The sequence below is a fragment of the Salvelinus alpinus genome, chromosome 5, assembly GCF_045679555.1.
Source record: "Salvelinus alpinus chromosome 5, SLU_Salpinus.1, whole genome shotgun sequence".
NCBI classification, from domain to species: Eukaryota; Metazoa; Chordata; class Actinopteri; order Salmoniformes; family Salmonidae; genus Salvelinus; species Salvelinus alpinus.
This window is the reverse complement of record NC_092090.1, coordinates 5,549,418-5,571,916: the sequence shown is the minus strand read 5'-3', so window position 1 is coordinate 5,571,916 and position 22,499 is coordinate 5,549,418. Positions and strand designations below refer to the sequence as shown.

General features: G+C 44.3%; 1 protein-coding gene across 3 annotated transcripts in view; it reads right to left on the bottom strand.

The window, feature by feature from the left end:
• The window catches only part of slc9a5 (solute carrier family 9 member A5), a 78,957-nt gene that overhangs the window by 6,062 nt on the left and 50,396 nt on the right, over positions 1-22,499 (bottom strand). For all 3 annotated transcript variants that reach the window (XM_071400414.1, XM_071400413.1, XM_071400411.1), the window contains 8 exons: positions 18,346-18,424; positions 17,421-17,598; positions 15,021-15,241; positions 13,350-13,552; positions 5,801-5,890; positions 5,002-5,072; positions 4,617-4,743; positions 85-176 (listed from right to left, as the gene is read on the bottom strand). In XM_071400414.1, coding sequence (XP_071256515.1) covers positions 85-176; positions 4,617-4,743; positions 5,002-5,072; positions 5,801-5,890; positions 13,350-13,552; positions 15,021-15,241; positions 17,421-17,598; positions 18,346-18,424 — 1,061 coding nt within the window. The remainder of the gene's footprint in view (positions 1-84; positions 177-4,616; positions 4,744-5,001; positions 5,073-5,800; positions 5,891-13,349; positions 13,553-15,020; positions 15,242-17,420; positions 17,599-18,345; positions 18,425-22,499) is intronic.

Here is a 22,499-nt window from a genome sequence, read left to right as displayed (position 1 = left end):
TAATAAATAGCTGCATCGTAGTTGTACGTTGGTACGGACGGGCGGACGGACGGACACACACACACACACACACAGTTTACTCACAGGTAGTTGGTGACGTTGGTGACCTCTGGGAAAGATGCCCTGGAGGCCATGGAGGGCAGAGAGAGCCTGGCAGAGGTCAGCACGTTGCCACCCTGTTCAGGAGACGCACGCAGAGGTTAAAGTTCAGGGGTCAACTCACCCTCAAAACACCTGACATTGTCTGAAACGGTTTTACAAAATGGTGAGTCTGGACTAAAGGAGGACAGTCAACATGTAATGGGTCACAAAACAGGTCTGGGTGGAGTTAAACACCTCCTCAGAGACAGTCTGGGTGGAGTTAAACACCTCCTCAGAGACAGTCTGGGTGGAGTTAAACACCTCCTCAGAGACAGTCTGGGTGGAGTTAAACACCTCCTCAGAGACAGTCTGGGTGGAGTTAAACACCTCCTCAGAGACAGTCTGGGTGGAGTTAAACACCTCCTCAGAGACAGTCTGGGTGGAGTTAAACACCTCCTCAGAGACAGTCTGGGTGGAGTTAAACACCTCCTCAGAGACAGTCTGGGTGAAGTTAAACACCTCCTCAGAGACAGTCTGGGTGGAGTTAAACACCTCCTCAGAGACAGTCTGGGTGGAGTTAAACACCTCCTCAGAGACAGTCTGGGTGGAGTTAAACACCTCCTCAGAGACAGTCTGGGTGGAGTTAAACACCTCCTCAGAGACAGTCTGGGTGGAGTTAAACACCTCCTCAGAGACAGTCTGGGTGAAGTTAAACACCTCCTCAGAGACAGTCTGGGTGGAGTTAAACACCTCCTCAGAGACAGTCTGGGTGGAGTTAAACACCTCCTCAGAGACAGTCTGGGTGAAGTTAAACACCTCCTCAGAGACAGTCTGGGTGAAGTTAAACACCTCCTCAGAGACAGTCTGGGTGGAGTTAAACACCTCCTCAGAGACAGTCTGGGTGAAGTTAAATACCTCCTCAGAGAGGAGAGTATAGGAGAATACAGAATAGGGTCTATACAGAGTATAGGAGAATACTATATATCATACTACTGGGTACATCTCTCCTACAGAGTATAGGAGAATACTATATATCTGTCATACTACTGGGTACATCTCTCCTACAGAGTATAGGAGAATACTATATATCTGTCATACTACTGGGTACATCTCTCCTACAGAGTATAGGAGAATACTATATATCTATCATACTACTGGGTACATCTCTCCTACAGAGTATAGGAGAATACTATATATCTATCATACTAGTGGGTACATCTCTCCTACAGAGTATAGGAGAATACTATATACAGTGGGGAGAACAAGTATTTGATACACTGCTGATTTTGCCATTTTTCCTACTTACAAAGCATGTAGAGGTCTGTAATTTTTATCATAGGTACACTTCAACTGTGAGAGACGGAATCTAAAACAAAAATCCAGAAAATCACATTGTATGATTTTTAAGTAATTAATTTGCATTTTATTGCATGACATAAGTATTTGATACATCAGAAAAGCAGAACTTAATATTTGGTACAGAAACCTTTGTTTGCAATTACAGAGATCATACGTTTCCTGTAGTTCTTGACCAGGTTTGCACACACTGCAGCAGGGATTTTGGCCCACTCCTCCATACAGACCTTCTCCAGATCCTTCAGGTTTTGGGTCTGTCACTGGGCAATACGGACTTTCAGCTCCCTCCAAAGATTTTCTATTGGGTTCAGGTCTGGAGACTTGCTAGGCCACTCCAGGACCTTGAGATGCTTCTTACGGAGCCACTCCTTAGTTGCCCTGGCTGTGTGTTTCGGGTCGTTGTCATGCTGGAAGACCCAGCCACGACCCATCTTCAATGCTCTTACTGAGGGAAGGAGGTTGTTGGCCAAGATCTCGCGATACATGGCCCCATCCATCCTCCCCTCAATACGGTGCAGTCGTCCTGTCCCCTTTGCAGAAAAGCATCCCCAAAGAATGATGTTTCCACCTCCATGCTTCACGGTTGGGATGGTGTTCTTGGGGTTGTACTCATCCTTCTTCTTCCTCCAAACACGGCGAGTGGAGTTTAGACCAAAAAGCTCTATTTTTGTCTCATCAGACCACATGACCTTCTCCCATTCCTCCTCTGGATCATCCAGATGGTCATTGGCAAACTTCAGACGGCCTGGACATGCGCTGGCTTAAGCAGGGGGACCTTGCGTGCGCTGCAGGATTTTAATCCATGACGGCGTAGTGTGTTACTAATGGTTTTCTTTGAGACTGTGGTCCCAGCTCTCTTCAGGTCATTGACCAGGGCCTGCCGTGTAGTTCTGGGCTGATCCCTCACCTTCCTCATGATCATTGATGCCCCACAAGGTGAGATCTTGCATGGAGCCCCAGACCGAGGGTGATTGACCGTCATCTTGAACTTCTTCCATTTTCTAATAATTGCGCCAACAGTTGTTGCCTTCTCACCAAGCTGCTTGCCTATTGTCCTGTAGCCCATCCCAGCCTTGTGCAGGTCTACAATTGTATCCCTGATGTCCTTACACAGCTCTCTGGTCTTGGCCATTGTGGAGAGGTTGGAGTCTGTTTGATTGAGTGTGTGGACAGGTGTCTTTTATACAGGTAACGAGTTCAAACAGGTGCAGTTAATACAGGTAATGAGTGGAGAACAGGAGGGCTTCTTAAAGAAAAACTAACAGGTCTGTGAGAGCCGGAATTCTTACTGGTTGGTAGGTGATCAAATACTTATGTCATGCAATAAAATGCAAATTAATTACTTAAAAATCATACAATGTGATTTTCTGGATTTTTGTTTTAGATTCCGTCTCTCACAGTTGAAGTGTACCTATGATAAAAATTACAGACCTTTACATGCTTTCTAAGTAGGAAAACCTGCAAAATCGGCAGTGTATCAAATACTTGTTCTCCCCACTGTATATATATATATATATATCATACTACTGGGGACATCTCTCCTGCAGAGTATAGGAGAATACTATATATATATCATACTACTGGGTACATCTCTCCTACAGAGTATAGGAGAATACTATATATATATCATACTACTGGGTACATCTCTCCTACAGAGTATAGGAGAATACTATATATATATATCATACTACTGGGTACATCTCTCCTACAGAGTATAGGAGAATACGATATATATATCATACTACTGGGTACATCTCTCCTACAGAGTATAGGAGAATACTATATATCTATCATACTACTGGGTACATATCTCCTACAGAGTATAGGAGAATACTATATATATATCATACTACTGGGTACATCTCTCCTACAGAGTATAGGAGAATACTATATATCTATCATACTACTGGATACATCTCTCCTACAGAGTATAGGAGAATACTATATATATATCATACTACTGGGTACATCTCTCCTACAGAGTACAGGAGAATACTATATATCATACTACTGGGTACATCTCTCCTACAGAGTACAGGAGAATATTATATATCATACTACTGGGTACATCTCTCCTACAGAGTACAGGAGAATACTATATATCATACTACTGGGTACATCTCTCCTACAGAGTACAGGAGAATACTATATATCATACTACTGGGTACATCTCTCCTACAGAGTACAGGAGAATACTACCTATCACAATGTCAAACACACGCGCCTATAAGACATTCCAGCCAGGTAAGCTGATAGTACATGAATCCAATAGGCCCGTCTTACCAAACGCCACGGAGGTGATATTAACGAAGAATTCCCCCTGAATACGTCCCTAAACCTCTCGTATCTATTTCCCCCCACACATTCACGCGGTCTGATGTCATGCACCTTCGCCACGAAGGCTGTGTGCCTAACGGCACCCTATAGAGTGTGACGCTTTCTAAACAGAGCCCGATGGGCCTAAACAGTAGTGCACTACAGTATATAGGGAACCATTTAGGATGCAGACACCCATCACTGACTGTGATGTCACCAGTAGAGACGGGATGTTTGATGTGGCGACTCTCAGGTGTCAGATTATGCTGTGGTATCAGCCGAGGAGACAAAGAGATGAATTACACTCTCTCTCTCTGTCTCTCTCTCTCTCTATGTCTCTCTCTCTCTCTATGTCTCTCTCTCTCTCAACACATGACAGAGAGAGCATACAGTCTCACACCTCCCAGCTTGGCAGCAAGACTGCTTATTGAGGTAGTATGTACATGTAGATGTGGTTAAAGGGACTATGCATATATGATGAACAGAGAGTGGCAGCAGCGTAAAAGAGCAGTAGACACTGATTTTGGGTCAGTTTAGTATTTCCCCCCACTAATGGATAAGGTTAGGATTGGCAGAGGGGAAGCTGATCCCAGATCTGTACTTTGGGGAAACTTGACACATTCAGGTGTTCATTGTTGGTGCATCGCTGCCGTGAGTTGAGGAGCAGTGCTATCTAGTGGTCATGGTTGACATTTACAACACAACCGAGCACTGGACAAAATCATGGCAACAATTGTTGTCTCTGACCCTCCCTCCCTCCCTCCCTCCCTCATACCTGGTCTATAACACTGATGGCATCTCTTATGTTGATTTTCTGATAGACTTCCCACAGCTCCCTCCCTCCCTCCCTCCCTCCCTCATACCTGGTCTATAACACTGATGGCATCTCTAATGTTGATTTTCTGATAGACCTCCCACAGCTCGCTCTTCCGGTACACAGACTTGCGTAGCAGCAGCTTGCTCAGGTAGTTCTTGTCAAACTGCTCCCACCTGAACGTAGACGCCCGTCGAGGCAAAGGTGATTAAGGACAGTGTATGTTACACGTATGTTTCAGAAGGAAACACTCTCACACACATTCAGTGACGGGAAAAACTCCTAACCTTCCACTTAGTCATCATTAGTGAATATATAACTGTAGTGGAAGGTTACGATTGGCCATTTAGAGTCCACGATAATATTCAAAATGATGACGAATAAGAAATGATATTTCAGTTGAAACATTGACTGCAGAGCTAAGGGCTACTGACTTGTCTCTCCAGTGGTGGTAACCGTTGAGTCCAGCGATGTCTTCCACTGCTGTCAAACAGTGGTCAAAGGCCTGAGGAGAGACCGTATACAGTCTGGGTTAACAGAGTTTATTCAGTCAGAGACCTGAGGAGAGACCGTATTCAGTCTGGGTTAACAGAGTTTATTCAGTCAGAGACCTGAGGAGAGACCGTATACAGTCTGGGTTAACAGAGTTTATTCAGTCAGAGACCTGAGGAGAGACCGTATACAGTCTGGATTAACAGAGTTTATTCAGTCAGGTCAGAGACCGTATACAGTCTGGGTTAACAGAGTTTATTCAGTCAGGTCAGAGACCATATACAATCTGGGTTTGTGTGTGTGTGTGTGTGTGTGTGTGTGTGTGTGTGTGTGTGTGTGTGTGTGTGTGTGTGTGTGTGTGTGTGTGTGTGTGTGTGTGTGTGTGTGTGTGTGTGTGTGTGTGTGTGTGTGTGTGTGTGGGTGTGTGTGTGTGTGTGTGTGTGTGTGTGTGTGTGTGTGTGTGTGTGTGTGTGTGTGTGCGTGGGTGTGTTTGTTAGTTGAGGTGCTGCAGCTCAATCTGTGAGTCCCTCCTGTCAGTCTGTCTCTGTTCAGTTTCGAGGCCGTAACGGCTGTTCCTGTCATGTGACAGTGACTGAGTGGTCATATGACACGCCGCTCTTTACGTATGAGCTTGACGTAGTTGAGCCGTCAGGGACGAAGACAGAAACATAGATCAGACTGAAATGAACTGAATTGAAGTCGAACTACATTCATATGATGAAATTAAACTGAAACACTCACCCGTTCGTGTATCTCCTCGTTGATGGTGGGCTTGCGGTTGGTGGCACGAGGTACTTTGAGCCAGTTCACTAGAGGCTTGATGGTCAGACCCTGGAAGAGAGAGAGACAGAGAGAGAGAGCGAGACAGAGAGAGAGAGACAGAGAGAGAGAGAGAGAGAGAGAGAGAGAGAGAGAGAGAGAGAGAGAGAGAGAGAGAGAGAGAGAGAGAGAGAGAGAGAGAGAGAGAGAGAGAGAGACAGGGAGAGAGACAGAGAGAGAGTGACAGGGGGGGGGGGTGAAAGAGGGAAGGAGCAAAGCAGGAGTTACAGGAGATTAGAGGAGAAATGTAAATCCCTCCCATTCACACCCAGCTCATGGCGCCACGGGGATAAACACTGAGTGTGTACAGGAACACACCAGGCCCCTCCCCATGTTCTGATATCACTGAATCAATACACAGATAAATCACATCTTGATCCTGCATGTCAATATGATTATCAATGAAGGACAACAAACACTAGATATACAGTGTGTTGGATAAGGCAGAGCAAGGTCAGCCTGGGGCTAAGATCTCTTCAAGACTGTTGAGTCAACAGAAAAAACAAGCTCTGACTGGGTTTGATTTATTAGCGCTTGGCTGCAACAAAAGCCTGCACACATTACACAAAGGGGTGAGAGTAGATGTCATGTCTTCCCGGTATGGAGACCTTCTATATGATCATAGAATTACATACAGTATAGAATCCCTTTTCATTTAATAGGATCTATATGGGCATAATAGTGAAGATACGTCGTTTCACTATTAAAATGTATTAGTGTAACAGTATAACTTTAGTACGTCCCCTCGCCCCGACCCGGGCGCGAACCAGGGACCCTCTGCACACATCAACAACAGTCACCCACGAAGCGTCGTTACCCATCGCCCCACAAAAGCCGCGGCTCTTGCAGTGCAAGGGGCAACACTACTTCTAGGTTTCAGAGCAAGTGACGTAACTGATTGAAACGCTAGTAGCGCGTACCCGCTAACTAGCTAGCCATTTCACATCCGTTACATTAGCCTACATTTTTGTTGATGTGGCATGAACACAACCGGTCATGATGTTTTCATCTAATTGTCAAACATTTACTTCAAAAGGCTCATGTAAGCTACCTGCGCACGTTATTCAGGGACGGCTGAACGACAGGAGGGTGAGGGAATAGCTGTTACGCCTCATGTTTCTGCTTATCATTTATGTCATTTTGGTGGAAGGATATTTGTTAGTCAACCTGTCTATAATTAGATACATGTGTAACAGTATAACTTTAAACCGTCCCCTCGCCCCGACACGGGCGCGAACCAGGGACCCTCTGCACACATCAACAACAGTCGCCCACGAAGCGTCGTTATCCATCGCTCCACAAAAGCCGCGGCCCTTGCAGAGCAAGGGGCAACACTACATATTGGTTTCAGAGCAAGTGACGTAACTGATTGAAATGCTACTAGCGCGTACCCGCTAACTAGCTAGCCATTTCACATCCGTTACACATGCAGCTTCTCTTCTGTCGTTAACCTGACGTTCCTCCGGAACACTCGATAAAACCCCGATCAGCAGAATGATGTCATAAATCAATCAGAACGATCGACGCATCATCGAGAATCTAGCGGACATCCGGTAAAGTTCTCTCGTTCATTTCTGCCTCTCTCTCACACACGGAGCGAGAACATTTGCGGACCAGGCGAGATTTCAGTTTGACCGGGTTTTAAAAGAAAATGAAAAGCTGTGAAAACGATCCATCATGTTTCTGACAGTATTTTAGTTTGTCTTGGACTCATATTTTATGGGGTTGAAAATTAAATACTGTTAGCTTTCATGCTGCTGAAAGAAATCGCCCGTTATTTCGGCTACACAAAAGGTCCTTAGGCGCACAATCTCATTCTCTCATGATGCTGAAAGAAAGAAATAATATTTATCCACTCCTGTTGCCGAGACAAAATTAACATTTGGTCTATAACTTTACTGCAAGGAACACCTAGTTCTGCAGGAGTTATTATTATAATAGGCTACATGAGGCCTACAGTCAGTGTCCAGACTTCAGTTAATATTATAATAGTGGGCCTACAGTCAGTGTCCAGACTTCAGTTAATATTATAATAGACTACATGAGGCCTACAGTCAGTGTCCAGACTTCAGTTAATATTATAATAGACTACATGAGGCCTACAGTCAGTGTCCAGACTTCAGTTAATATTATAATAGACTACATGAGGCCTCCAGTCAGTGTCCAGACTTCAGTTAATATTATAATAGACCTACAGTCAGTGTCCAGACTTCAGTTAATATTATAATAGTGGGCCTACAGTCAGTGTCCAGACTTCAGTTAATATTATAATAGACTACATGAGGCCTACAGTCAGTGTCCAGACTTCAGTTAATATTATAATAGACTACATGAGGCCTACAGTCAGTGTCCAGACTTCAGTTAATATTATAATAGACTACATGAGGCCTCCAGTCAGTGTCCAGACTTCAGTTAATATTATAATAGACCTACAGTCAGTGTCCAGACTTCAGTTAATATTATAATAGACTACATGAGGCCTACAGTCAGTGTCCAGACTTCAGTTAATATTATAATAGACTACATGAGGCCTACAGTCAGTGTCCAGACTTCAGTTAATATTATAATAGACTACATGAGGCCTACAGTCAGTGTCCAGACTTCAGTTAATATTATAATAGACCTACAGTCAGTATCCAGACTTCAGTTAATATTATAATAGACTACATGAGGCCTACAGCCAGTGTCCAGACTTCAGTTAATATTATAATAGACTACATGAGGCCTCCAGTCAGTGTCCAGACTTCAGTTAATATTATAATAGACCTACAGTCAGTGTCCAGACTTCAGTTAATATTATAATAGACTACATGAGGCCTACAGCCAGTGTCCAGACTGCAGTTAATATTATAATAGACTACAGCCAGTGTCCAGACTTCAGTTAATATTATAATAGACTACATGAGGCCTACAGCCAGTGTCCAGACTGCAGTTAATATTATAATAGGCTACATGAGGCCTACAGCCAGTGTCCAGACTTCAGAGTCTATTCCAACCATTAGGCTATATCCATACTGCGCCATTTGATAAATGCAAAGAGACGTCACTTCCAAAACCCCAGAAAGTGTTACGAATGACATTTAGTAATTACCATTCATGAGGCCCAAGTCTTGTAAGCTGAATTGATGGCTACACTGTTGTCCGCGAGCGTCTCGGCTACTCATCTCTGCCTTGGTAAAATGTCCGCATTACCGTCCAACTACACACCGCATTTAGGAGCAGATTACTGACGTTTTCAAATCTATTCCCTCATTTTTCATGCGTCTGACATTCGGTAATGATAAATAGTGTAATAGCCTACAGTCTTCTTGAAATATGTTTAATTATTGTGATAGGCTCACGTTTTACCGGCACGGCGTACCCTCACGATTTACCGGCACGACGTACCCTCTCGTTTTACCGGCACGGCGTACCCTCACGATTTACCGGCACGACGTACTCTCTCGTTTTACCGGCACGGCGTACCCTCACGTTTTACCGGCACGGCGTACCCTCACGTTTTTACCGGCACGACGTACCCTCACGTTTTACCGGCACGACGTACCCTCACGTTTTACCGGCACGGCGTACTCTCTCGTTTCACCGGCACGACGTACCCTCACGTTTTACCGGCACGGCGTACCCTCTCGTTTTACTGGCACGGCGTACCCAGTTACCTGACTAGGTAATACTGAGTTACCTGACTAGGTAATACTGAGTTACCTGACTAGGTAATACCGAGTTACCTGACTAGGTAATACCGAGTTACCTGACTAGGTAATACCGAGTTACCTGACTAGGTAATACCGAGAGTTACCTGACTAGGTAATACCGAGTTACCTGACTAGGTAATACCGAGTTACCTGACTAGGTAATACCGAGTTACCTGACTAGGTAATACTGTGTTACCTGACTAGGTAATACTGAGTTACCTGACTAGGTAATACTGAGTTACCTGACTAGGTAATACTGAGTTACCTGACTATGTAATACTGAGTTACCTGACTAGTTAACACTGAGTTACCTGATTAGGTAACACTGAGTTACCTGACTAGGTAATACTGAGTTACCTGACTAGGTAATACTGAGTTACCTGACTATGTAATACTGAGTTACCTGACTAGGTAACACTGAGTTACCTGACTAGGTAATACTGTGTTACCTGACTAGGTAATACTGAGTTACCTGACTAGGTAATACCGAGTGACCTGACTAGGTAATACCGAGTGACCTGACTAGGTAATACTGTGTGACCTGACTAGGTAATAAACCTGACTAGGTAATACTGAGTTACCTGACTAGGTAATACTGAGTTACCTGACTATGTAATACTGAGTTACCTGACTAGGTAACACTGTGTTACCTGACTATGTAATACTGTGTTACCTGACTAGGTAATACTGAGTTACCTGACTAGGTAATACCGAGTAACCTGACTAGGTAACACTGAGTTACCTGACTAGGTAATACTGAGCTGACCCACTAGAGGGCGAGCTAGTCTGTAAACCCCAGAATAGCCCATTGGCTGAATAGCTGTCAACCTGCTCTGTTCTCCGGCCTTCCCCTGCTGTCCTACCTGCCTGGCTGTCCCCATGGCCCCCTATCCCCTATATAGTGCACTACCTTTGACCAGAGTCCTATGGGACCTATAAAGTAGTGCACTATATAGGGAATAGGGTGCCATGTCGGATACACAGCTCTCTGTTCGCTCACATTATCATCCACTATTACATCATCCAATATCATGCATTATCCACTACCTCACATCATCCACTATCACACATTATCCACTATCACACATCATATCATCCACTACCTCACATTATCCACTATCATACATTATCATCCACTATCACAGTATCCACTATCATGCATTATCCACTATCATGCATTATCCACTACCATACATTATCACCCACTATCACATTATCCACTATCATGCATTATCCACTATCACACATTATCCACTATCACATCATCCACTATCACATTATCCACTATCACATTATCCACTATCATGCATTATCACCCACTATCACATTATCCACTATCATGCATTATCACCCACTATCACATTATACACTATCATGCATTATCCACTATCACACATCCACTATCACACATTATCCACTACCTCACATTATCCACTATCACATCATCCACTATCACATTATCCACTATCATGCATTATCCACTATCATACATTATCCACTATCCACATTATCCACTATCATGCATTATCCACTACCACACATTATCCACTACCACACATTATCCACTATCCACGATCACACATTATCCACTATCTCACATTATCCAGTATCACACATGATCCACTATCACACATGATCCACTACCACACATCATACACTACCACACATTATCCACTACCACACATGATCCACTATCACACATTATACACTACATCACATTATCCACTACAACACATTATCCACTACCACACATTATCCACTATCACACATTATCCACCACCTCACATTATCCACTACCACACATTATCCACTACCTCACATTATCCACTACCACACATTATCCACTATCACACATTATCCACTACCACACATTATCCACTACCTCGCATTATCCACTATCACACATGATCCACTATCACACATGATCCACTACCACACATTATCCACTACCTCACATTATCCACTACCACACATCATCCACTAACTCACATGATCCACTACCACACATTATCCACTATCACACATTATCCACTACCACACATTATCCACTACCACACATTATCCACTACCACACATTATCCACTACCACACATTATCCACTACCTCACATGATCCACAACCTCACATTATCCACTATCACACATTATCCACTACCTCACATTATCCACTATCACACATTATCCACTACCACACATTATACACTACCACACATCATACACTACCACACATTATCCACTATCACATCATCCACTATCACACATTATCCACTATCACACATCATCCACTACCACACATTATCCACTACCACACATCATCCACTATCACACATCATCCACTATCACACACTATCCAGTATCACTACACTAGTCCATCTCCTGTTTCTGTAGCGTGAGGCATCGTCTAGTATTAAAATATCTCTAGTATAAAATATCTCTAGTATTAAAATATCTCTAGTATTAAAATATCTCTAGTATTAAAATATATCTAGTATTAAAATATTTCTAGTATTAAAATATCTCAGTATTAAAATATCTCTAGTATAAAATATCTCTAGTATTAAAATATCTCTAGTATAAACTATATCTAGTATTAAAATATATCTAGTATTAAAATATATCTAGTACTAAAATATCTCTAGTATAAAATATCTCTAGTATTAAAATATATCTAGTATTAAAATATCTCTAGTATTAAAATATCTCTAGTATTAAAATATCTCTAGTATAAAATATCTCTAGTATTAAAATATCTCTAGAATTAAAATATCTCTAGTATTAAAATATCTCTAGTATAAAATATCTCTAGTATAAAATATCTCTAGTATAAATATATCTAGTATAAAATATCTCTAGTATTAAAATATCTCTAGTATTAAAATATTTCTAGTATTAAAATATCTCAGTATTAAAATATCTCTAGTATAAAATATCTCTAGTATTAAAATATCTCTAGTATTAAAATATCTCTAGTATTAAATTATCTCTAGTATAAAATATCTCTAGTATAAAATATCTCTAGTATAAAATATCTCTAGTATTAAAATATCTCTAGTATTAAAATATCTCTAGTATTAAAATATCTCTAGTATAAAATATCTCTAGTATTAAAATATCTCTAGTATTAAAATATCTCTAGTATTAAAATATATCTAGTATTAAAATATCTCTAGTATTAAAATATCTCTAGTATTAAATCTCTCTAGTATTAAAATATCTCTAGTATTAAAATATCTATAGTATAAAATATCTATAGTATTAAAATATCTCTAGTATTAAAATATCTCTAGTATTAAAATATCTCTAGTATAAAATATCTCTAGTATTAAAATATCTCTAGTATTAAATATCTCTAGTATAAAATATATCTAGTATAAAATCTCTAGTATTAAAATATCTCTAGTATTAAAATATCTCTAGTATTAAATTATCTCTAGTATAAAATATCTCTAGTATAAAATATCTCTAGTATTAAAATATCTCTAGTATTAAAATATCTCTAGTATAAAATATCTCTAGTATTAAAATATCTCTAGTATTAAAATATCTCTAGTATTAAAATATATCTAGTATTAAAATATCTCTAGTATTAAAATATCTCTAGTATTAAAATATCTCTAGTATTAAAATATCTCTAGTATTAAAATATATCTAGTATTAAAATATCTCTAGTATTAAAATATCTCTAGTATAAAATATCTCTAGTATAAAATATCTCTAGTATAAAATATCTCTAGTATTAAAATATCTCTAGTATTAAAATATCTCTAGTAAATCTTTTACCTGGAACATGACAGTGAAGAAGACCACTATGATGGTAGTGGCCACGAAGTAGTCTTTAGCAGGGACATGTTCTGCATCCAGCAGCACCACCAAGGCAAACGCCACCGCCCCTCGCAGGCCACCATACGACATCACCACCTGGTCGATCTTGTCCAATGGGACGAGGCGGAACCAGTTCAACACCCAGGTCTGCATGACCACACCTGAAAGAGATCAGAGACAGAGAATTGATCAGCTACAGTATATTATTTACCCCCCCCCCCCCACAATATAAATGAAGTCATGACAATACATTCTCAGACTCATTGAGTACAGAGTACCATCTTGATTATTGATAAAGGGCAAGAGATATTCAGACACTTTTGGAGTTAATTGAAAGAGTGATTATTTTATCATCTATCTCTGTTTGGCATTAAATGTTGTATAGCGGGGCCAAGTCACTGATAAAACACACTGGAGGCTCAAGACTCTGTTCAGTATCTGTGTGTAGAGCAAGCACCCTGACAAACGCTCTTCAGACAAGCACCCTGACGAAAGGCTCTTCAGACAAGCACCCTGACGAAAGGCTCGTTCAGACAAGCACCCTGACGAAAGGCTCTTCAGACAAGCACCCTGACGAAAGACTCATTCAGACAAGCACCCTGACGAAAGACTCTTCCAGACAAGCACCCTGACGAAAGTCTCTTCCAGACAAGCACCCTGACGAAAGGCTCTTCCAGACAAGCACCCTGACGAAAGGCTCGTTCAGACAAGCACCCTGACGAAAGACTCTTCCAGACAAGCACCCTGACGAAAGGCTCGTTCAGACAAGCACCCAGACGAAAGGCTCGTTCAGACAAGCACCCTGACGAAAGACTCTTCCAGACAAGCACCCTGACGAAAGGCTCGTTCAGACAAGCACCCTGACGAAAGACTCTTCCAGACAAGCACCCTGACAAAAGACTCTTCCAGACAAGCACCCTGACGAAAGACTCTTTCAGACAAGCACCCTGACGAAAGGCTCTTTCAGACAAGCACCCTGACGAAAGACTCTTCCAGACAAGCACCCTGACGAAAGGCTCGTTCAGACAAGCACCCTGATGAAAGACTCTTCCAGACAAGCACCCTGACGAAAGGCTCGTTCAGACAAGCACCCTGACGAAAGGCTCGTTCAGACAAGCACCCTGACGAAAGGCTCGTTCAGACAAGCACCCTGACGAAAGACTCTTCCAGACAAGCACCCTGACGAAAGACTCTTTCAGACAAGAATGTTGGTCAAATAAATCCACAGTAAGGCCAGAGAAGTGCTCCTTTCTTTGTGGTGTGCGTAGGTCCACTCTTACCCAGGGGGCTGCAATCCCTGATACATAGCGGTACATTATTGATATTCACCCTCAGCTACGTGTGGAGTAACAACGCTGGGTGTAACAGTATAACTTTAGTGCGTCCCCTCGCCCCGACCCGGGCGCGAACCAGGGACCCTCTGCACACAGACAACAGTCACCCACGAAGCATCGTTACCCATCGCTCCACAAAAGCCGTGGCCCTTGCAGAGCAAGGGGAACCACTACTTCAAGGTCTCAGAGCAAGTGACGTCACCTATTGAAAAGCTATTAGCGCGTACCACCGCTAACTAGCTAGCCATTTCACATCCGTTACATGGGTACAGAATCAATAAGGCGGCACACCTACCCAGGGCCCTGAAGACGAAGATGAAGATGAGCGTACAGGAGATGAGTCCTGTGTCCCAGGCCCACTTAGACTTGTCCACGGCGGAGATGCCCAGGAAGATGAAGATGATGGTTTCGGCGATGCTGGCCAGGGTTTTCATCGTGTACTTCACCGTGGTACGAGACTTCTGGGATATGTTGGCCTCCACGTACTTGTTACAGCCGATACCACAGAACGTCATTCTGAAGGCGGAGAGAGCGAGAGAGCGAGAGAGCGAGAGAGCGAGAGAGCGAGAGAGCGAGAGAGCGAGAGAGCGAGAGAGCGAGAGAGCGAGAGAGCGAGAGAGCGAGAGAGCGAGAGAGCGAGAGAGCGAGAGAGCGAGAGAGCGAGAGAGCGAGAGAGCGAGAGAGAGAGAGAGAGAGAGAGAGAGAGAGAGAGAGAGAGAGAGCGAGAGAGCGAGAGAGAGAGAGAGAGAGAGAGAGAGAGAGAGAGAGAGAGAGAGAGAGAGAGAGAGAGAGAGAGAGAGAGAGAGAGAGCGAGAGAGCGAGAGAGAGAGAGAGAGAGAGAGAGAGAGAGAGAGAGAGAGAGAGAGAGAGAGAGAGAGAGAGAGAGAGAGAGAGAGAGAGAGAGAGAGAGAGAGAGAGAGAGAGAGAGAGATGGAGAGAGAGAGATGGAGAGAGAGAGAGGGCAGGAGAGTACCAGGGTCCAGATTTACAAAACACTTCTTAAAACGCAAAAAAATTAAGAAGTTCATGTTCATAAGATAGTCCGTTAGTGCAATTCGTCAACAATATCTTAAGATTTTTATGATTTTCTTACAAACTCCTCAAATATCTTCTTACGTATCTTCTTTAAGATGTTTGTTGCCAGGCAACCGATTTAGCTAGCTATTTACCTAGCAACGGCATATCATGTTAGCATATTTCCAACTGAGATGACTGTTTTTGGGGTTTAAAAATAATCAATACTGAAACTGTCAGATGAAGTTTTGTGAGTGAATTAGATTCAACTGATTTTCACGAGCTGTTTTCTCTCACTGCATTGAGTTTAAAACAATGGGTTTAGATATCTTGGAATTTAAAAACATTTCACACAAACTTTTTTTTAAAAAGAATATAATTTCGTAACTTTTTTGCTAAAGGAGAAACATAAGAAAATAGCGCAAGATAATTTCCCATAATCCTTTTTGAGGAATAATAACTTTGCTTAACTTTCTTCTTAAGTCTCTATAGTTAAGAGAAAAGAAATGGCAGTTAAGAAGACATTTCTTCTGAAGAAGGTTTAGAGAATCTGGGCCCTGGGACCTAACCAGGGATCGAGTTTGAGTGAAGTCCGGAAGAAGGGGGGAGGGAATAAAAAAAAAAAAGTTGAAGCTCATTTACTGCGTTTCTATACAATTTAAAACCTTTTTCAAATGCTATTTGGAGAACAGCAAAACAAGCCAAAATGACCCCAGCCATTATCACCTCAGTCCGTCTACTAACACATAGCCTGTTAGCCTGTTAGCTGTACAATGACCCCAGCCATTATCACCTCAGTCCTTCTACTAACACATAGCCTGTTAGCTGTACAATGACCCCAGCCATTATCACCTCAGTCCCTCTACTAACACATAGCCTATTAGCTGTACAATGACCCCAGCCATTATCACGTCAGTCCCTCTACTAACACATAGCCTGTTAGTTGTACAATGACCCCAGCCATTATCACCTCAGTCCATCTACTAACACATAGCCTGTTAGCCTGTTAGCTGTACAATGACCCCAGCCATTATCACCTCAGTCCTTCTACTAACACATAGCCTGTTAGCTGTACAATGACCCCAGCCATTATCACCTCAGTCCATCTACTAACACATAGCCTGTTAGCCTGTTAGCTGTACAATGACCCCAGCCATTATCACCTTGGCTGCTGTAGGTTCATTCACCTCAGTCCGTCTACAAACACATAGCCTGTTAGCCTGTTAGCATGTTAGCCTGTTAGCATGTTAGCCTGTTAGCCTGTTAGCTATAGCAACTGTAATGTTATGAAGGGGGAGATATGAGACGTGATTCACACTGACACGTAGCATCAGTGATGAAACAAAAAACTATTACATGTTTACAACTGTATTGTTTGCATGTTGGTTGTATTTTAATGTCGGTCTATAGGGAAGATAGGTCCTGTGGAGGTGTTTATATTGAAACATACAGTGGTATTTTAATGTAGGTCTATATACACACATATATATATATATATATGTGTACACCCCCCCCCCCCCCCCCACACACACACACACACACACACACACACCCAACCTAATGACAGCAGAATAAAACATACATAGAAGAAAATACACGAGCCTTCTGCAACATATTATTGAGTGCAGACCATCACATTGTCTGTGGTGATTTCTATAACACACCCTGAAGATGTACTCACGACAAGATGGCGGACAGAGAGAAGAGTTCAGCGGTGAGGTAGGCCAGGTAGACCATGAGGAACACCAAGAGAGGCTCAATGATGCGGACCTTCTTGGTGAAACGTGTGATGAAGGCTAGGAGAGCAGCAAAGATCAGACCCACCACGGTCCCCCCAATACTGACGATGAGGAAGGAGGCTGAGGAGGAGGAGGAGGGAGGACGGAGATGGGGAGGAGGAGGAGGGAGGAGGAGGAGGGAGAGGAGGAAGGGTGGAGGGAGACAGGGAGGAAGAGGAGAGGGGAGGAGGAGGAGGGAAAGGAGGGAGGACGGAGATGGGGAGGAGGAGGAGGAGGAGATGGGGAGGAGGAGGGGGAGGAGGAGGAGGAAGGGAGGAGGGAGACAGGGAGGAAGAGGAGAGGGGAGGAGGCGTTGGAGGAGGGGTAGGAGGAGGGAAAGGAGGGAGGACGGAGATGGGGAGGAGGAGGAGGGAGACAGGGAGGAAGAGGAGAGGGGAGGAGGAGGAGGGGGAGGAGGGGGAGGGAGACAGGGAGGAGGAGTAGAGAGGAGGAGGGGGGGGGGTGGAGGAAGATGGAGGAGGGGGAAGGGTGGAGGGAAAGAGAGGGGTGGAGGGAAAGAGAGGAAGGGTGGAGGGAGAGGGGAGGAGGAAGAGGGGAGGCACAGGGGAAGTGGGATAGTCTTTAGGTTCAGAGACAGGAAATCAGGAGAGAGTCTCATAGTGGCTATGCAGAGCATAGTGTATGTGTAAATAAACTATAGCTAACACACACTATAGCTAACACAGACTACAGCTAACACAGACTACAGCTAACACAGACTACAGCTAACACAGACTACAGCTAACACAGACTACAGCTAACACAGACTATAGCTAACGCAGACTATAGCTAACACAGACTATAGCTAACACCAGAACACATCCTCACCCACTCCTTTGAAATAGTCAGCTGTCTGAACATTCTCAGGGCCCACCTCCACGAAGGACATGTACACCTTATACAACACCTGCAGAGAAGGAGACATTACAACGTCAATAGATTGTCTTCGTAACTCTCTCCATAACACAATGCGTTCTCTGTACAGGTGGGTGCTACTTATTGGTAGTGCACAGCACACTGCAGTGCTGCAGGCATGGGGTTGGTTATAACCCTGATCCACTATTAAAGGCCTGGGGTTGGTTATAACCCTGATCCACTATTAAAGGCCTGGGGTTGGTTATAACCCTGATCCACTATTAAAGGGGTTGGTTATAACCCTGATCCACTATTAAAGGGGTTGGTTATAACCCTGATCCACTATTAAAGGCCTGGGGTTGGTTATAACCCTGATCCACTATTAAAGGGGTTGGTTATAACCCTGATCCACTATTAAAGGGGTTGGTTATAACCCTGATCTACTATTAAAGGCCTGGGGTTGGTTATAACCCTGATCCACTATTAAAGGCCTGGGGTTGGTTATAACCCTGATCCACTATTAAAGGCCTGGGGTTGGTTATAACCCTGATCCACTATTAAAGGCCTGGGGTTGGTTATAACCCTGATCCACTATTAAAGGCCTGGGGTTGGTTATAACCCTGATCCACTATTAAAGGCCTGGGGTTGGTTATAACCCTGATCTACTATTAAAGGCCTGGGGTTGGTTATAACCCTGATCCACTATTAAAGGGGTTGGTTATAACCCTGATCCACTATTAAAGGCCTGGGGTTGGTTATAACCCTGATCCACTATTAAAGGGGTTGGTTATAACCCTGATCCACTATTAAAGGGGTTGGTTATAACCCTGATCCACTATTAAAGGCCTGGGGTTGGTTATAACCCTGATCCACTATTAAAGGCCTGGGGTTGGTTATAACCCTGATCCACTATTAAAGGCCTGGGGTTGGTTATAACCCTGATCCACTATTAAAGGGGTTGGTTATAACCCTGATCCACTATTAAAGGCCTGGGGTTGGTTATAACCCTGATCCACTATTAAAGGCCTGGGGTTGGTTATAACCCTGATCCACTATTAAAGGCCTGGGGTTGGTTATAACCCTGATCCACTATTAAAGGCCTGGGGTTGGTTATAACCCTGATCCACTATTAAAGGCCTGGGGTTGGTTATAACCCTGATCCACTATTAAAGGCCTGGGGTTGGTTATAACCCTGATCCACTATTAAAGGCCTGGGGTTGGTTATAACCCTGATCCACTATTAAAGGCCTGGGGTTGGTTATAACCCTGATCCACTATTAAAGGCCTGGGGTTGGTTATAACCCTGATCCACTATTAAAGGCCTGGGGTTGGTTATAACCCTGATCCACTATTAAAGGCCTGGGGTTGGTTATAACCCTGATCCACTATTAAAGGCCTGGGGTTGGTTATAACCCTGATCCACTATTAAAGGCCTGGGGTTGGTTATAACCCTGATCCACTATTAAAGGCCTGGGGTTGGTTATAACCCTGATCCACTATTAAAGGCCTGGGGTTGGTTATAACCCTGATCCACTATTAAATGCCTGGAGTTGGTTATATCCCTGATCCACTATTAAAGGCCTGGGGTTGGTTATAACCCTGATCCACTATTAAAGGCCTGGGGTTGGTTATAACCCTGATCCACTATTAAAGGCCTGGGGTTGGTTATAACCCTGATCCACTATTAAAGGCCTGGGGTTGGTTATAACCCTGATCCACTATTAAATGCCTGGAGTTGGTTATATCCCTGATCCACTATTAAAGGCCTGGGGTTGGTTATAACCCTGATTCACTATTAACACACAGTCGCTGTGGAGAAACAGACCAGGAACAGACAGAAGGTAGCTGCAGAACAGAACGATGAGGGAACCTGTAAGTCTATCTGAAAACGTTAAATCCATCCTACGTCTCCCAACATGCAATCCTCACCACGAGCTGCACAGCGTCTCAGAGTACAAGGGCTGATCTAGGATCAGTTTAGATCTATTACAGAGAAAGACTCCCCAACCTGCAATCCTCACCACGGGCTGCACAGCGTCTCAGAGTACAAGGGCTGATCTAGGATCAGTTTAGATCTATTACAGAGAAAGACTCCCCAACCTGCAATCCTCACCACGAGCTGCACAGCATCTCAGAGTACAAGGGCTGATCTAGGATCAGTTCAGCCTAGGATCTAGAATCAACACTCCTAATCTGAACCGGTTGATCCATACAGACGACAGTGGTTGGCGTCAGCGCTTGGCTCTCCTGCAGTTTAATCTTCCTGTAAACCAACATACAGCTGGGTTTCTCTTCTCACAAAGCGTGGTAGCAACACTGTACAAGCAGAGGGCCTGAAATCCTACGGTTAGATCCCAAATAGCACCCTATTCTCAAATCAGGGCACTACTTCAGGTCAAAAGTAGTGCACTTAAAAAAAGGGAATAGGGTTCCTTTTAGGGTGCAAAGGTCCTACTCTCCGCGTGACGGTGTTAACTTCACATCTCACTGGGACCGAAAGAGTTAAAGACCATAGAAACAGTTCTGTGAGTTAAAACTTTAAAGAGACCTGAATGACAACAAGTCGGTTCTGTTGGGTTGATACACCAGAGAACAAAGAGATATGAGAGAGGGGTTTTTAAAAAGTGTTTAAAACACTAGAATGTTACTGTGTTCACAACGTAACTGGCCTTTCTAACGCGTCTAACGGCCGACTCCGACAAAACCCCTTAGAGCAAAGCCGCTTAGGTTTCTAATCAAATAAGCCTGAGCTTGAGACCTGGGAGGGAGGGAAACGGAGTACGGTTAACCAGACCTGGGAGGGAGGGAAACGGAGTACGGTTAACCAGACCTGGGAGGGAGGGAAACGGAGTACGGATAACCAGACCTGGGAGGGAGGGAAACGGAGTACGGTTAACCAGACCTGGGAGGGAGGGAAACGGAGTACGGTTAACCAGACCTGGGAGGGAGGGAAACGGAGTACGGTTAACCAGACCTGGGAGGGAGGGAAACGGAGTACGGTTAACCAGACCTGGGAGGGAGGGAAACGGAGTACGGATAACCAGACCTGGGAGGGAGGGAAACGGAGTACGGTTAACCAGACCTGGGAGGGAGGGAAACGGAGTACGGTTAACCAGACCTGGGAGGGAGGGAAACGGAGTACGGTTAACCAGACCTGGGAGGGAGGGAAACGGAGTACGGTTAACCAGACCTGGGAGGGAGGGAAACGGAGTACGGTTAACCAGACCTGGGAGGGAGGGAAACGGAGTACGGTTAACCAGACCTGGGAGGGAGGGAAACGGAGTACGGATAACCAGACCTGGGAGGGAGGGAAACGGAGTACGGTTAACCAGACCTGGGAGGGAGGGAAACGGAGTACGGTTAACCAGACCTGGGAGGGAGGGAAACGGAGTACGGTTAACCAGACCTGGGAGGGAGGGAAACGGAGTACGGTTAACCAGACCTGGGAGGGAGGGAAACGGAGTACGGTTAACGAGACCTGGGAGGGAGGGAAACGGAGTACGGTTAACCAGACCTGGGAGGGAGGGAAACGGAGTACGGTTAACCAGACCTGGGAGGGAGGGAAACGGAGTACGGTTAACCAGACCTGGGAGGGAGGGAAACGGAGTACGGTTAACCAGACCTGGGAGGGAGGGAAACGGAGTACGGTTAACCAGACCTGGGAGGGAGGGAAACGGAGTACGGTTAACCAGACCTGGGAGGGAGGGAAACGGAGTACGGTTAACCAGACCTGGGAGGGAGGGAAACGGAGTACGGTTAACCAGACCTGGGAGGGAGGGAAACGGAGTACGGTTAACCAGACCTGGGAGGGAGGGAAACGGAGTACGATTAACCAGACCTGGGAGGGAGGGAAACGGAGTACGGTTAACCAGACCTGGGAGGGAGGGAAACGGAGTACGGTTAACCAGACCTGGGAGGGAGGGAAACGGAGTACGATTAACCAGACCTGGGAGGGAGGGAAACGGAGTACGGTTAACCAGACCTGGGAGGGAGGGAAACGGAGTACGGTTAACCAGACCTGGGAGGGAGGGAAACGGAGTACGGTTAACCAGACCTGGGAGGGAGGGAAACGGAGTACGGTTAACCAGACCTGGGAGGGTGGGAAACGGAGTACGGTTAACCAGACC